This window comes from Mustela nigripes, chromosome 4 (assembly GCF_022355385.1).
Source record: "Mustela nigripes isolate SB6536 chromosome 4, MUSNIG.SB6536, whole genome shotgun sequence".
Lineage (NCBI taxonomy): Eukaryota > Metazoa > Chordata > Mammalia > Carnivora > Mustelidae > Mustela > Mustela nigripes.
The window spans coordinates 97,211,875-97,228,518 of NC_081560.1; the positions used below are offsets into that span (position 1 = coordinate 97,211,875).

At 46.6% G+C, this 16,644-nt stretch overlaps 1 protein-coding gene across 4 annotated transcripts in view; it reads right to left on the reverse strand.

Annotated features, from left to right (window-relative positions):
• COBL (cordon-bleu WH2 repeat protein) overlaps positions 1–16,644 on the reverse strand; it is a 261,336-nt gene that overhangs the window by 129,748 nt on the left and 114,944 nt on the right. For 2 of the 4 annotated variants that reach the window (XM_059397203.1, XM_059397201.1), the window contains exons 5-6: positions 11,286–11,383; positions 7,906–7,980 (exon numbers count right to left, since the gene is read on the reverse strand). In XM_059397203.1, coding sequence (XP_059253186.1) covers positions 7,906–7,980; positions 11,286–11,383 — 173 coding nt within the window. The remainder of the gene's footprint in view (positions 1–7,905; positions 7,981–11,285; positions 11,384–16,644) is intronic. The other 2 variants (XM_059397204.1, XM_059397202.1) reach the window with 1 other exon arrangement.

Below are 16,644 nucleotides of genomic sequence, written 5' to 3' on the forward strand. Positions count from 1 at the left end.
AAAGAAAGGCATGGAGCTCAGAGGCCAAGGGATGCCCAGGAAGAAAGCTCACTTTAACAAAAGGTGACGCTCCCTTCTCTGTTACTGGGGACTCCAGGAGGCTATCAAGCACAGCGGCCTGGGGATGCGGGTCAGCACATCCTGGGTAGATGGGGGAGGCCAGAGAGCAGCCAGAGGCCAGGGAGGAGGCTGCGGGTGCCATGACAGGTCAAGCTGGGAGAATAGGCAGGACGAGGGTTGAAAGGTAAGTCGAATGCACAGACCCGGGAGGCCACAGTGTGGGCAAGCTACAGCTTCGGTTCTTTCTCAAAAGGTAGGTGGACTCCCTGGAAAATGTGTCTAGGACCCCAGAGGATGTACCCTGCTGGGAAGAGGAGGGGAGAGTGTCTGGGAGGGGAACACACATAGGTCTCTCTTCCGCAGAGTGAGGGGGGGCACTCTGGGCAGTGCCGCACCTTGTCGGGACCCACCTTCTGGAAGCCTCGCTCTGCCTGCTAAATGCACCAGGAGGACCTGAGGAGGTGAGGCCTCAGCGGAGGCCGTGGGCGCGCAGCCCTCAGGAGACCTGCACCACGGTGACCCCCAGAGAGGAGAGTCCCATCTACCAGGAAGGGGGCAGAGAGGGTTTGAGGATGGCCCGCGGGTGGTGTGGGATAATGGAGAGGACAAAGGGGACACCAAGGTTTTGGCCTAAGTCCCACAAGGACAGAGCTGCCATCTCCTGAGATAGGACTGACTGACGCCGAGGACTGGGAGCTCACTTGTCTCCATGACCTGGTTTCAGAATCAACTTAGAGGCCACTCTCGGAACCAATGCACCTGCTGGCCACTGAGACTCTGGTCTTATACCTGTCCGTCAAAGAGCAGGGAGAAGGTCAGGAAAGCTATGAAGACAGTAAAGGAAAAGAGATACTCCTGTCTTACGGGAACACAAGGAAACCCAGTATTTTGAAAGGGACATTTTCCACCTCTCTTCTCTACAAACATTACATTTTCAGCCAAAAGGTTAAAAATCTGTGTTTCTTCCTTTTGCTCTAAAAACCAAGTATTGGCATTAGGCAGCAGCAATCAACTTCAGCTCTACATTACTCACATTCTAGGGATCCCAAGCTGTGGGCGCCCGGGTGGCTCAGTGGGGTTGAGCATCTGACTCTTGGTCATGGCTCAGGTCATGTTCTCGGGGTCGTGAGACTGAGTCCTGCATCAGGCTCAATGCTCTGCATGAGGCTGCTTGAGATTCTCTCTCCCCACCTCCCTCTGCCCCTCCCCCTCCACTTGTGTGTGTGCACGCTCTGTCTCTCTAAAATAAATAGAAAAGAAAGGCTCAAGAAAACACACAAAGTGACAGAAACCTGTGCCGGGCTGTAAGCATCTATGTGATTCCCCCATCCCACTTGTAAAACTTTCCATAGGCCGCCCCTCTCTTAATTTTGAGTACAAAATGCATTAGAGAAAGGTGGAAAGCCATCGAAATAGCCCTTCCAAACTGATTTATAATCAAAATGAGTTCTACATCACAAACACGTGGCTCAGCCCTCTGGACATATTTTCCTGCTCTCCGTTTGTGGATGGTCCAAAAAACAGAATCAATCAGGTTTTCCAAGGCCATGCTCTGCTTGTGGAACACTGACCCCTGGTGGCAGAAACGGGTCAACACACCCTCTCAGAGTGTCTTTGCAAGTTCTTCCAGATCCCCTTAGAGGCTGGATTTGGGCTCAGGCATTCTGAGTGCAAGTTCAGCATCTCCAATAAGCGGGGGACCTGGGGGGAAGCTGAAACTGTGGAGTTTCTTTTACATCTTAGTTTGGAATGACTTTTCCAAAAGAAGTGCTGTTTCACTGGTGGGCGTCCCTATAAACTTCTGGGCTCCTCAGTGCAGGCCCCCAACACCACAGATGTCCCCATTAGGGCCGGACTACTCTGTGGGGGACACTCCCATCTGGTCCCCAAACACAGATTCTCCATCCATGAGAAGCAGGCACTATGATGATGGAGGATTTCCATAACTGCCTCGACAGGGCAAGCAGTCAAAGGGCCCCAGACAATTTTAATTTTGTTTTGTGTGTGTGTGTTTTTTTTTTCTTTGTTGTTGTTATTGTTGTTTGTTTCTGGTTTTTGGTTTTTTAATTGAGACACTGATTTTTGAAAATCAGTCACCAAAAAGACTTTTTAACTTTACGGTAACGAACAGTGCAATGGCATCCGATGTAGCTCACATTGATCAATTTTAAATTGGTCAAATTTACAGAATCTGGCTTTTTTTCTAACAAAGGCAAGGCGCCCATAAATGGTCAGTTACTATGGTTCATTTGCCAACTTGCCCAATGGCCCACAGTTAGTAACAGTCACCAGGATGAGAACTTGGGTCACTTTCCTCCTCCATCCAAGCATTCTCCACTTTATGGGACCGATGTGGTATTCTGAGGTGTGTGGCATTTTTGCATGCACAATTACAAATTAACTCAGGTATCTCGTTTTGTCAATGTGTATGGTTTATCACTGCTTTTCATGTGATTTAGGGACAGGTCAGATGGTGGGAACAGTGGTCTGAGCGCCATGTCATCTCACCATTAATCACACCCAGGGATGATGGGCCACGTTCCCTTCATGCGTCTCAGGGCCCAAAAGCGAGAGATGAGGGAACTGTTTGCTCTGCATGGATACGGAAGGGAGATTTTCTCAGAAAAATGCAAAATCCCAGGAAAACAGCTTGACATTACTTGGGAGGTGATTACACTTACTGATTCAAGGACCCTTTCAGAAAACGAAGATGATTCCTGGAATAGAGTAAGCTTTGGTTTACATGAATTTCCTTTACAGGGAAGATCTGATTACTTTGGCCATCCTCATTAAGATATTTTCTTTTAGGGATGCCTGGTGGCTCAGCTGGTTGAGTGGCTGGTTCTTGATTTCAGCTCAGACCATGATTTCAGGGTCTTGGGATCAAATCCCTGCATCAGGCTCCACACTCAGTGGGGAATCTGCTCGAGGTTCTCTCTCCCTCTGCCCTTTCCTCTCTCTCACTCTCTCTCTCAAAGAAATAAATTATTTTTTACAGGATATTTTAATGTAAATCTATTCTCTTCAGAATCTTTTTTTTTCTCTCTTCAGACTCCTATGATGAACTGCTCATATTTTAAGGGAAAATATGCAATAGTTCCTACAGACTTTCTAGTAAAGCTCTGAACGAGCTTACTGACATTTCAGAGGGCTTCCCAGAGTGTTAGGTGAGCTCTGTGACCGCTGATCCTGCAGAGTGGGCAGGGCTATACCCACTATACAGACGGGGAAAGTGGAGACAGAGAGGTCCCCTTGCTGTGTGAGACTGAAAGCCTTGCTCTTTCACCTAAAGTCAGTGGGATGAGCAAAATTTATAAAAACAAGAGCAGACTGTTCATAAGAAAAGTTCCATCACCAACACTCCATGCTTGGTAGACGTGAGCAAAATATCAAACCTAAGTTAAGACATAATGGACAAAAATTTGAGCATGAGGGCGTGTGGGGGGCTCCATTGGAGAAGTGTCTGCCTTTGGCTCAGGTTGTGGTCTCAGGGGGTCTTGGGATCGAGCCTCAGACAGGGCTCCCTGTTCAGTGGGGAGTCTGTGTCTCCCTCTGCCTCTCCCCCCGCAATCATGCGCATTCTCTCTGTTGCTCTCTCTTAGACAAAATCTTTAAAAAAAAAAAGAAACAGGATCACGAACATAAAATCCTTCAGCAAACAGAAGCCACAATCCAGATTTGGTCAACTACTCGGCCTCTGGAAGCTGGGCAGCTTCTGCATCCATGTGAGGAGGAAGAAGTGAGAGCACAGAACTAAGCAGGGGCCCGTCACAGGCTGGCACCATGATTTTATTAAGGGCTGCCCTGCCCTATGGCCTCAAGCCCTGCAAACTCTTCTTTGGAGGCCAATAACGAATCTACCACATTGCAGCTTCATTCATTAACTTTGGGTTTCAGTAAAAGTTCCCCTTCATTTAGAAAGATGAAAAAAAATCCCAGAAGACACTCCATATCAGTGTATCACGCTTGTCCTCCTTTAACGAATTGCACAAACGGACAGACTGCAGAATGAGTGCCAAGAGGAAGTTCTCTGGAGGTTTGATTCCTACTTCTCATTATGAGTACGTCTGAGCACTTTTTCATTTATTTATGTACCACTTACATTTCTTTTTCTGTGAACTTTCTATTTGTATCTACCTTGGTCAGGATGTCATCTTTATTTTATTTTAAAGATTTTATTTTAGAGAAATACAGAGAGAGAGGACAAGAGTGGGGTGAGGGGCAGTGGGAGAAGCAGACTTTCTGCCAAGTAGGGAGTCAGATGTGGGGCTCCATCCTGGGACTCTGGGATCATGACCTGAGCCAAAGATGGGCCCTAACCGACTGAGCCACCCAGGTGTCCCCACTTTTCTTGTTTTAAATTGAAGTAGAGTAGACACAGTGCTGTATTAGTGTCAGGCATACATCCCAGTGAAGTGACAAGTTTGTACATTATTCAGTGCTCACCATGACAGGTGTGACGTCACATTACACAATGGTGTTACAATATCATCGACTGCGCTCCCCATGTTGCGCGTCCCCACGCTGTGACTGGAAGCTTGTGCATCTTAATTTCCCTTCCTCTCCTTTGCCCACCCCCTCGCCCCCCCTTCCAACAACCACCAGTTTGCTCACTATATTTGAGTCTGTTTCTCTTTGCCTTTTTTTTTTTTTTAAGATTTTATTTATTTATTTGACAGAGAGAGCGTATAAGTAGGCAGAGAGGCAGGCAGAGAGAGGAGGGGAAGAAGGTTCTCTGCTGAGCAGAGACCCCACCGCTGTGGGGCTTGCTCCCATGACCCTGGGATCATGACCTTAGCTAAAGGCAGAGGCTTAACCCACTGAGCCACCCAGGTGCCCCTCTGTTTGTCTTTTGTTTGTTTTTTTAGATTCCACATAGAACAGAATAGACAGAAAAGATGTGCGACATATACACAATGGAATATTACTCAGCCATCAAAAAGAATGAAATTCTTGCCATTTGCAATGATGTGCCATCCACAGACGGAGCTAGAGGGAATCACCCTAAGTGAGGTAAGTCAGATGGAGAAAGACAAACACCCTCTGATCTCCTGTACATAAGGCTGTCATTATTTTTCTAATTCCAATCCCCACTCCCCAACATTTGTCATTTAGATTTTTACTTTGCTGATAATATTCTCTCTTCCTTCTCTTGTTTTTGACTCAAAATTTTTTCCCTTGATGTTAAAGTAACCAGCATTTTTTATTAATTATTTTTACTAACATATATTTTTTGTCCCCTGTCAGGGGTACAGGTCTGTGAATCGTCAGGTATATTCTCTTATGGTTTGTCTCCCTCCTGATCCCATCTTGTTTCATTTTTTCCTTCCCTACCCCTGCAAACTCCCCACTCTGCCTCTCAAACTCCTTATATCAGGGAGATCAGATGATAGTTGTCTTTCTCCGATTGACTTATTTCACTAAGCATATTACCCTCTAGTTCCATCCACGTCATTGCAAATGGCGAGATTTCATTTCTCTTGATGGCTGCGTAGTATTCCATTGTCTATATATACCCCACATCTTCTTTATTCATTCATCTTTTGATGGACATCTAGGTTCTTTCCATAGTTTGGCTATTTTGGGCATTGCTGCTATAAACTTTCGGGTGCACGTGCCCCTTCGGGTCGCATTTATATCTTTAGGGTAAATACCCAGTAGTATGATTGCTGGTCATAGGGTGGTTCTATTTTCAACGTTTTGAGGACCCCCCATGCTGTTTGGTTCCAGAGTGGCTGCACCAGCTTGCATTCCCACCAACAGTGTAGGAGGGTTCCCCTTTCTCCGCATCCTCGCCAGCATTTATTATTTCCTGACTTGTTGATTTTAGCCATTCTGACTGGTGTGAGGTGGTATGTCACTGTGGTTTTGATTTGTATTTCCCTGATGCCGAGTGATATGGAGCACTTTTTCATGTGTCTGTTGGCCATCTGGATGTCTTCTTTGCGGAAATGTCTGTTCATGTCCTCTGCCCATTTCTTGATTGGATTCCTTATTCTTTGGGTGTTGGCTTTGAAAAGTTCTTTATAGATTTTGGATACCAGCCCTTTTTCTGATATGTCTTGTGAGTATCTTCTCCCATTCTGACAGTTGTCTTTTGGTTTTGTTGACTGTTTCCTTTGCTGTGCAAAAGTTTTGATCTCGATGAACTGTCAATAGTTCATTTTTGCCCTTGCTTCCCTTGCCTTTGGCGATGTTTCTAGAAAGATGTTGCTGCAGCTGAGGTCGAAGAGGTTGCTGTCTATGTTCTCCTCAAGTTAACCAGCATTTTTGGAAAGTGTTCCCTCCTCTCAATTTTTCTGCTAGTACGTACATGGTTTCAATTTTTACATCTACCTTTCTGTTTGCTTTTTATTTTAGTATTTACAGTGAAAATGTATATGATTTTATCCTTCTCTTTGGGCTCCTCAATGATCTCAAATCTCTGTATAAATAAGTTTATTTCTCCCCACCGATTTGACATGTTGCCTATATAGTATTCAATTTCTGTCTTCAGTTGGCTCTGGAGTTTCTATTGGGTTTCACTGACTTCTTTGTGGTCAGTATAACACAGTCTGAATTACAGAGGCATTAGAAGCTATTTTAAAACTACCCAGGCTTATCCATCACCCTGGTCTTTCAGAGTTTTCCTAGCTAGTTATTAGTTGCTTATTTTTCCAACTAAACCTTATAACTCTCTCTTTTTTTTTTTTTTTTTAGCTCTACAACAAAACCCAATCAACATAATAATGTTGAATCTTCACAGCTAAGAATGTGGCATGTTTTCCATGTGTACAACTCTACTTTTGTGTGTCTTTGTGGTATTTTATAATTTTCCTTAAAAATGCTTTGGATATTTCCTATGAGGTTTTTATCTGAGCTCTACCTATTTATCTATGTCATGAATGTATTTCCCTGTGTTGCACTGAGAGAAAAGAATCACACAAATAAGTAATGCCCACCACAAAATTTATGCTGTCATTCTTTGCTGTTGGAAAAGTTATAATACCTAGTGCGCTGAAATAAGCAAATAGGTGTGAGTAGCCAAGCCCTCTAATGTAGTTAAATAAATTCCCACTCAAACACAAATGTAGCTTATAGAGTACATGGAACATTAGAAGACATTTTCCAATAGGTTGTGGCCAAAATCGAGACTACAATTGCAGATTGACTCATCAATGGACATTTCTAACTGTTCTCAGTTGTTTAAATCTGTTTTATAGCAAAGCAAATGTCATTGCTGATGTGGTCACGGCAGGTGAAGACTTCCTTAAGATTATACAACTCAAGGGGCGCCTGGGTGGCTCAGTCAGTCAAGCATCTGCCTCTTGATTTTGGCTCAGGTCATGATCTCAGGGTCGTGAGATCAAGTCCCATGCTGGGGACTGCACTGGATATGGAGCCTGCTAAAGATCTCTCTTCCTCTCCCTCCACCCCTTCCCTGCTGCTCACAGACCCACTCTCTCTATCCAAAAAAAAAAAAAAAAATCATTTTGAAGTGGAGTTGCAGAGTTTAGAAACTGGTAGATTTTAGGATAGGAAAGAGGGCCATGTGGTCCCAAACCCATCAGCTGCTCCTGAACGTATGGAAGAAATTCCAGAGGGCATAAACTCAGTTAATCTAACCAAGGATCCTCCTGATCATGTTTACAGTACAGAGAACTAGGAACTAAAACACCACACAGCTTCCAAATATAGCATGGGCAGGTAAACGCGAAGCCATACACAACGTCGTGCCTCTGGACTGAACGTACAAAACCCAAACAACTTAACTAATCTACAGTCCCATTTTCCAGAAGGTCCTGTGAAGCAGTGAGAAGCCCACCCGTTGGCAAGAAGCACCTTCGGGTTTAGTTTAGTACTCACATTTGAGCCCCTTCCCAAAGCAGACTGTGAGGTGTCCTCATCACTGTCCACCCCGGACCGCCCAATCTGCTCGGCCTGGAACACAGACACGCAGCACGTCATCTCCAGGTCAGTGTATGCCCAGGCAAAAAAGTCATCCTTGGCGACTGTGACAGCACAAAACCAGTGTGGTCTTCAAGGCAGCAGGCTCTGACCTGAGTGGTTTGTAATCCATGGCCAAGACCCTCAGCACAGAAACCCCAAAGCCCAGAACCAAAGTACTCACTGATCCCAAAACCAGTTTTGAAATTCACAACTCAAGGGAGGGGTGCTGCTTTTGCTTCTTCCCAAGAGCATACATTTAGCTTAGAAAATATGTAATATGAAAACAGTAGTTTCATGAGTGTGAACTGATGGGATTTGCTCACAAAACCAATGAATTAACTAGTTGGGGGGGGATTTTTGAGCTTTAAATTCAGTTTACCACTGCACTGTTTATACAGAAATAATTCACCAAATAATTATATATATAGAAATGATTCACCAAATGTCCCCCTATCTGCCCATAAAAGAAAAACAACAATGACAATGACATATCGCTTGATTCTTCAAGAGGACATTTTGTGTGACAGCGTGCCAGCCACCAGCTATAGCATTTGACCCCAGAATGCTAGACCCATTGTTAGGCTGGGTCTTAGAGTGATTCTTAGGTACTATTTCAGAACCTCTGGGTTGGGGAATAAATAAGTCAAAATTGTACAAAATTATCACATTCTGAAAATAATAAAATAGTGAACTTTTAAAACACAAAGATATGGGCCCCCATCTACTTCAGCCAAAATGATATCCCTCAAATATATCCTTTGTTGAGATTTTACACACACGCGCACACACACACACACACACACACATTTTTTTTGTTTTGTTTTAAGAAGATATTGTAAAGACCTCCTTAGTTTTAATTGCCTTGATAATTCTCCATCCTTAGTGTTCTGTCCTCTTGAGACACTTGTGGACTATTTGGCATCATAAGATTTTAGAAAACATGTAAATAATGATTACCTCCAAACCCTCTTAGTGTTAGGGCAAAAGAGTGGAATTCCGGACCTTTCAAACATGTACCGTGTGAACGAGTGAGGAAAGCCAGAGCTCTAGAAAGATAGGCTGGTTGGGACTCAGTCACCGGACCGAGGGTCAGCTCAGAGGTACGCAGCCTTCTTTCCTGCACCCGTGAAATGCGGTGAGTAGTATGTCTCTCACCAGGCTTCTAGATTAAATGAAGTTGCATTTAGCGCATCTCAAACCATGAAGAAAAGAAAAACAAGGAAGAAGTTGATGCCCCAAACAACAAATAATCCAGCAAGGATACAACTGCGTAAGAGAGTTTTAGAGCAACACAAAGTAAGAAAGGAAGAGAGGAGGCATATTAGAAAGGAAAAATAATCCCGGCCTGCCGAGTGGGAGCCAAGATGGCAAAACAGGAGTCCCTGCACTTGTGGCATTGTCTCAGGGTCCTCCTGGGCAGTGTCCCCTGACAAACCCTCAGAAGCTGGACTGTCTCTTATCTCCCACACCTTAGGCATTCTTATTTTGCTTAAAACAAAAGCATTTCTCTCTCTCTTTTTTTTTTTCTGGCTTTCCTGCAGTTTAAGCTCTCAAAAAGAGGAAGACACAAGAGGACTCTTGAGATCTCAGTACGAGGAAATGGTAGGTTTTACTGTGAACTGGCGTCATCAGGATGAAGGAGGACAGTGGGGAAGTATTCCTGGCAAACTCAGCCTCCCGAATTCCAGGAACCAACATTGATAGAATAAAGGGAAATTCAGATGGAAAAGTCTGAATCTGTAATTTCAGATAAGGGACAGGGAAGCAAGGGTGGGGAAAAAGGGGACAGGAACAGGAAGAAAGAGGAAAGGAAGTGGGGGGAGAGGAGCTGGGAGGGAATGCAAGATGAGGAGAAGGAAAGTGCAAAGGATCCAGAGAGAAACATGCTGAGCACAGATTTTCAAAGGACATGTAGAAACATAATAACCGGTAACAACAAAAAAGAGATTTACAAACCAACATCAAAAGTTCAGGACAGGCTAAGAGAAAATGAGCCGCACTGTGGCACTGTGTGTGGGGAACTATCAAGGGGTAGTTCAAGCTCCTGAACCACACGGGGACCTTGGCTTTCACCCCTAGGGCGCTGGCTTTGGGTGGGAGGACCAGTGTTGCTGTCTGACTCATCCGGACCTCAGCCCGGACCCTGAGCACAGTGTTTCTTTGCATTCACTGCTCCTATTAGCAGAGGGGTGTGAACCCTCCCACCCCTCAGCCTCGGGGAGGTGGGGCAAGGAGATGCGCAGCCTGGGGCACAAGCAGGGGGCCTCTCAGCCAGCGCCAGGCTGCCCTCCCACCCGGCTTTCACCTGTACCCAGGTGGACGCTTCCAAACCGAGCTGCCGGTATCAGAGCCTAGCATCTGCTGGACCGGTTTCGTCTTTTTTAGTCCCCCTCATTAGTAAGGAGAAACTACCAGATACTTGCAAAATACACTCTTTAGACAGATACAATAGGGGCAAGGAGCAGCCTCTTCTCTTGCTTGTGAGAAGGCATTTACAGTTTTGGGGATTTCAGCAGCTGACTGCAAAAATCTCCAGTCTCGGTCTCTGCGCCGTGACCCCGCTCTACAACACGGCATCCAAAGTACGATTTTACAATTTACTGCATGAAACCAACAGGAGCAATAAAACTAACTTATCACGCAACATATTCCAAACCATCCTGGAAGGCCAAAGGCCACCAGAAATTTGCCAGCAAAGGACGGTTCAACGATGGATGCCCTTCTCCACGAAGAGGCCCCAGGGCAGCGCTGAGAGGCCCTGCAGGTTAAACAGGTTCTAAAGGTATTTCATTTGTAGGCATATGGACTGTTTTCTTTCTTTCTTACTTTCTTTTTAATCAACATAGCAGCAGCTCGCGCTCACTCGCTCATTCATCAGTCCACAGGGTGTCTCCTGAGCCGCAGCTTCACACCAGGTACTGCGCATGCGCTGGCCACTGAGCCCCAGTTTCACACCTGAGCTGCCGGGAAGCTGCAGCTTCACATCTGGCACCACGCATGTGCAGGAAGCGAGCCACAGCGTTACACCAGACACTGCGCATGCGCCGGCCCAGCGGCGCTCAGAGCTTCGTACCGTACAGGCCAGAACAGCACTGACCCCCAGCCCCCGGCTTTAGGAATCAAGGGGGGAAACAGGTCAGCCGCTTCAGTGCCTGTGGATAAGCTCCCTCTCACCCAGAGAAGTGAACAGTTCTAACTGTATTTAGAAAGATTCCAAGCAAGATAGGGTGAATACAGACATCCCAAGCAACTATTTTTCCGAAACGCAGAATCCTACGTGTATTACAGTCCATTACCTTACTACTGCTTCTTTTATTAACCTTGAAAAATCCCAGAATTTTTTTCTTCTCTTTATCTGTCTCATCATGGCCAAGCGAAGATTTTCTAAAAGTTTCTGGGGGAGAAGAAAAAAGAAAAAAAGACTGTTATTATTGGCGCATGAAACGAGATTAAACAGAATCTCAACAAACGAACCCTCCACTATTAAACTTGCAAATTTTCCAAGACAGTTAAAGGGCAACCATGTTTGTCAAAGCATTCCGAGCCACCTCAAAGCCTCCAGTCCCCTCTGGGAACTCGCTGAAGGTTCTTACAACCTTCAGTGAGTTGGGTGGCGTTTTTCTTGGGGTGGGATTGAACCCTGAATGTGAATGAAAAAAACGCAAGAAATCAAGAAGTTCTAGGGTAGGACCGTCTGGTAGAAAAAATAAAATGAACCACATGTGGAATTGTACATTCTCCAGCAGGTGCAATTTTAGTGATGTATTCTGTGTAATCCAACATAACCAAAACATTATCATTTCATCACACAATCCATAGAAAAATGATGAATGAGATGTTTTAAATTTATTTTGGTATGGAGTCTTCGAAATGGTAGTGTGCAGGTCACACGGCACAACTGGGTTTGGACCGGCCACACTCCAGGTGCCCACGAGCCACATGAGACTTGTGATTCTCAGGCCGACAGCACAGCCCCAAGGACCAGGAGGTCTGTGTAAAACACCTGCTTTAAGAATTGTGAGTCTGATACAAATGGCTATCAGACACATGAAAAAATGTTCATCATCACTAGCCATCAGGGAGATTCAAATTAAAACCACACTGAGATACCACCTTACACCAGTTAGAATGGCCAACATTAGCAAGACAGGAAGCTACATGTGTTGGAGGGGATGTGGAGAAAGGGGTGCCCTCTTACACTGTTGGTGGGAATGCAAGTTGGTGCAGCCACTTTGGAAAATAGTGTGGAGATTCCTCAAGAAATTAAAAATAGAGCTTCCCTATGACCCTGCAATTGCACTACTGGGTATTTACCCCAAAGATACAGATGTTGTGAAAAGAAGGGCCATCTGTACCCCAATGTTTATAGCAGCAATGGCCACGGTCGCCAAACTGTGGAAAGAACCAAGGTGCCCTTCAGCAGATGAATGGATAAGGAAGATGTGGTCCATATACACTATAGAGTATTATGCCTCCATCAGAAAGGATGAATACCCAACTTTTGTAGCAACACAGACGGGACTGGAAGAGATTATGCTGAGTGAAAAAAGTCAAGCAGAGAGAGTCAATTATCATATGGTTTCACTTATTTGTGGAGCAAAACCAATAGCATGGAGGACAAGGGGAGATGGAGAGGAGAAGGGAGTTGAGGGAAATTGGAAGGGAAGGTGAACCATGAGAGACTATGAACTCTGAAAAACAATCTGAGGGTTTTGAAGGGGCGGGGGGGGTGGGAGGTTGGGGGAGCCAGGTGGTGGGTATTATGGAGGGCACGGATTGCATGGAGCACTGGGTGTGGTGCAAAACAATGAATACTGTTATTTTTTTCTTTTCAGCGTAACAGTATTCATTGTTTTGCACCACACCCACACACACACACACCTTAAGAGAAAAAAAAAAAAGAATTGTGAATCTGAGGTGAAAACACTAACTAAAATAAATCAGCAGCTTTCTGTTGAAGAGCCCCACTCATGTCCAGACTATGGAACGGCAGCAGTGGTTAACCCAGGTGGTGTCAAAATAATCCCAAGAATCCCAGGAATCCAGGATTCGCGCTTCTAGATTTGCATTCTTCGACCTCAACCAGAATGTTGTCCTTCTTGATCACATTCTCTAGGGCCTGTTTTTCTTACTTCTGTTGTTTTGTTATTCTTGAGCTCCAAGTCTTCTCTTCTCTCTTTTCCTTATCAGAAGTTTAGAGCTGGAATGGGCCCTGTCGTATTCTGGATGGGGACACTGAAGCCCAAATTCGTCAGGCAGTTGACAACATCGCCGGGGGTGCAGAGGGGCCTGCCACATCTGTATCACTGAGAACCTGGGCCCACTCCAGATCTCTGACTCTGAGGGGGACCCAGCGCCCTGCATTCACCAGTGTCCCCACCGCCAACACCACCCTGCGTGTGAACCCAGCCCACGGGCTCCCTAGAGAACTGGCAGAGCAGAGGTTATGGGCCTGACTTGTGCAGACTGCTTTGCCACTCTAAGCCTGTTTCCTCCTGTGCCAGGGGGTAACTAGCCTGGGACCCGGGGTGCCCCGCCATCTCTGGTTGCCATAATTCACTGGCTTGCTGACACTCCAAAGTCCACTCCAGGCCTCTGTCATGAACTCATCCAGTGCTTCTCTTCCAAGGCATACAGAGATGGCAAGAGGGGAAACATTTGGGTGTTCCTAAGGGATAAAAAAATGAATTTCCCCAGTCCACTGCCAACCACTAGAGAGTCAACTTGTCAATGCACAGGTGGAGAAGTCTGGACTGGGATTGTACACGTCTGCTGTCCAAACAGCAACCCAAACAAGGCATACATGTCAGGTAACTTCCTTATCTGCCGGCCTAGAATTTCATACTCCAGTTAGAGAACACACACGGAAGTCAGTATGTTAGTAACAAATGCATGAACACCCAACCCAGTAAAACCCAAACACCTCTATTCCTTAAATCACTGTGTGAGTGGCAAAGGATCAGATCTTAGACAGCCAAGGCTCTTGGTTATGTGCAGGCGGACCCACCTGGGCCACTGGGGCCTTCCACACCACACAGCATCCAAACCAGTGAGCGGGGCAGCTCCAATCATGAGGCAGTGTGCACACACATCCACGTAGGCACACAGTTCTCACAGCTGATCCTACTGAAACCCTCCACACGAGGCACAGAACTGTGAAAAGTAATAGAAACTATGCCACAGAGTCAAACTATGTGTAGGGAAACAACAGAAAGTGCTAATATATGTATTCATAGCTGATCCTGTTTCTAGAATTGAGTGACAGGTGGCACGGATATGGTAAAACACGTAACATCATAGCACCCAGTGGGTGAATGAGAGGGAGACGTGTTATTGGCACTTAGGCAATGACACTGACCACAGAAACGATGGACTAATCAGAAAACTGTCACAGAACTGAACCTCTCTTCTTCTCTCCCTAAACAGGGACAGAGGCTGGTCACTAGCCCACGGGACTGGGCGCTCGGGGACAGCCCTGGTGCCGGATCCTCCCTGTGGTGGCCCGACAGGTGTTCTCTCATGTGGCTGCAGGTGTTTCTCTCTGGAGGAAGCAGGGGCCAGAGGCAAATGGTCTGAGGGGCAGGGGCGAGGGACTGGAGGTTGTATACTGACAGGGGCCTTCTGTGAGGCCTCCGGGACCCATCAGACACGCAGAAGGGCTGGTGTGCGGGTAGAGCAAGAGCATTTGATGGTCCCTGGTGTTTCCATCAGACAAAGGGGCGGCAGGTGCAGGCCACACGTCAGGCTGGTAACTCTTCACGGATACACAGCCAGGCTGGAACCTAGGCCTCCAGACACACAATCTGAGCACAACTACTATTTCCTTCTGTTTACTCCCATGTGCTAGAAGTTAAATAGCAACCAAAGTGCAGGGAACGACATGCTCCTCCTCTAAAAGGGACCTACTCTTAAAGTGTGGACATGATCTGGAGAACAATAAGGATGAACTGAACAGTGCAGGGGAGGCGAGACTGAACAGTGAAGGGGGAGGCTGAATTCCAGCCAGTCCAAACCCCTCACCTACGCAGAGGAGAAAACGGAAGGTCAGAGCCGTTGAGAGGCCAGAGCACGCTCACAAGCAAGTCAAGGCCAGAGGAGACCCAGGCCGGCATGGGCATCCTTCACACAGGGAAACCTCCAAGTTCCGGTCCCCAATATGGGCCGCGGGCCACAGGTGTCTCGACTGGCAGTTTCTGCTGCTGTCTGCCCACGGCCCCAAGTCAAACCAGTCCATACCGAAGAAGGCTTCACGTACATGACTTCCCTGCTCAAAACAACTACCACTCATGGTGCTTCTTAAAAGGGAATCCTTCTGTTTGCAACATTCATCTAGACAGTGCAATGAGGTCCATAACAGACAGGAGCTATGGTCAGACGCTAAACGCGCGGACTGTGGTTGCAGACCAATGCCCACTTTTGTGCCATTCATCTCTTATATGTAAGAGAAAAATACTGATTTTAATGAACTTTCTGGAGACAGTGTGTGTGTGTACACGTGCAGTCCAAGAAGGTCAGAGGAATCCCACTATATAATATGTATGACTATACATATCTATGCACATGTGTGCGTGTATATGTAAATGTGTGTATATTTGTGTTTGCCTGTTAAGTGTATGATAAGTAAGTGTCAGAGTAAATGCAAAAGCTGGGCTGACCATACATATACTTGTCTATGGCTGAAAAGACTGCATTTCACAGTCTAGACTGCCCCAAAGTCTGCAGCAGACAGAATGGATGCCAAGGACAGGTGAGCACAGGTGAACGCAGGTAGAAGGGAAAACTGTGTGTCTGGGGTATGTGCCACCTCCACTGCACCCTAAAATTCCGTATTCCAAAGGGACCCATTTTCTACCCCAGCCGCCATCATCTACACCGCAAATTCTCACACGAGGGACATTCTCTCAGGCAATCAGGAGTCAAAAAAACAAACCAAAGCCTCATGTCAGCTGACAAGAGGCCCCTAGGAGGGTTGCATGGCACAGTGCACTCCTTCAGACCCTGCATGCGAGCGTCACTTCCATGCATCATCCTAGCCCAGAGCCATGCAAAGCCCAGGCGGGCTGGAATGGGCTCACTGTACCTTGACAGCTCAAGGAGGGCTCCGACTGAGTTTTGGTCAGAAGAACTGGAAGAAGCAGGCAATGAGAGAGTGAGCGCAAGCTTCTGAGGGCAGCAGCACGTGACCACAGCTGTGGTCCCTCAGTGAGCCTCGCAAGAGGGTTGTCTGGGCCCCCACAGGAGAGGCCAAGGGCCCTGGATCTCCCTGGAGCCTGCATATGCCAGGCTGCTAAGCATTCCTGTGGAAGCAGGTGGCAGCAAAGCCTTCTGCTCTTCCAAGCTGCCACCACCAGGACTTCTGGAGGAGGCAGGACCCTGCTTGGTGACACATCTTCCCCGGCCATGGCCATTGTCCCTTGGAGCAGCTGCTGGCTGCAGAGGGGCTATAATCCAATAGGGGCCACAAGGACAGGGCTTCCTATAGGCATCTTCCAGAATGTTCTCCTTTCTTCTCAAATACTTGACTGCCATTAGGGAAAAAGGCATTTGGAGTAATGAGAATCAAAGGCTTCATGGCCGGCGTGGCATGTGGACCAGTTCAGTCCAGAGGAAAGGGCTGCTGGCCACTGGGCTGGAGGAGCCGGTCACCTACCATGC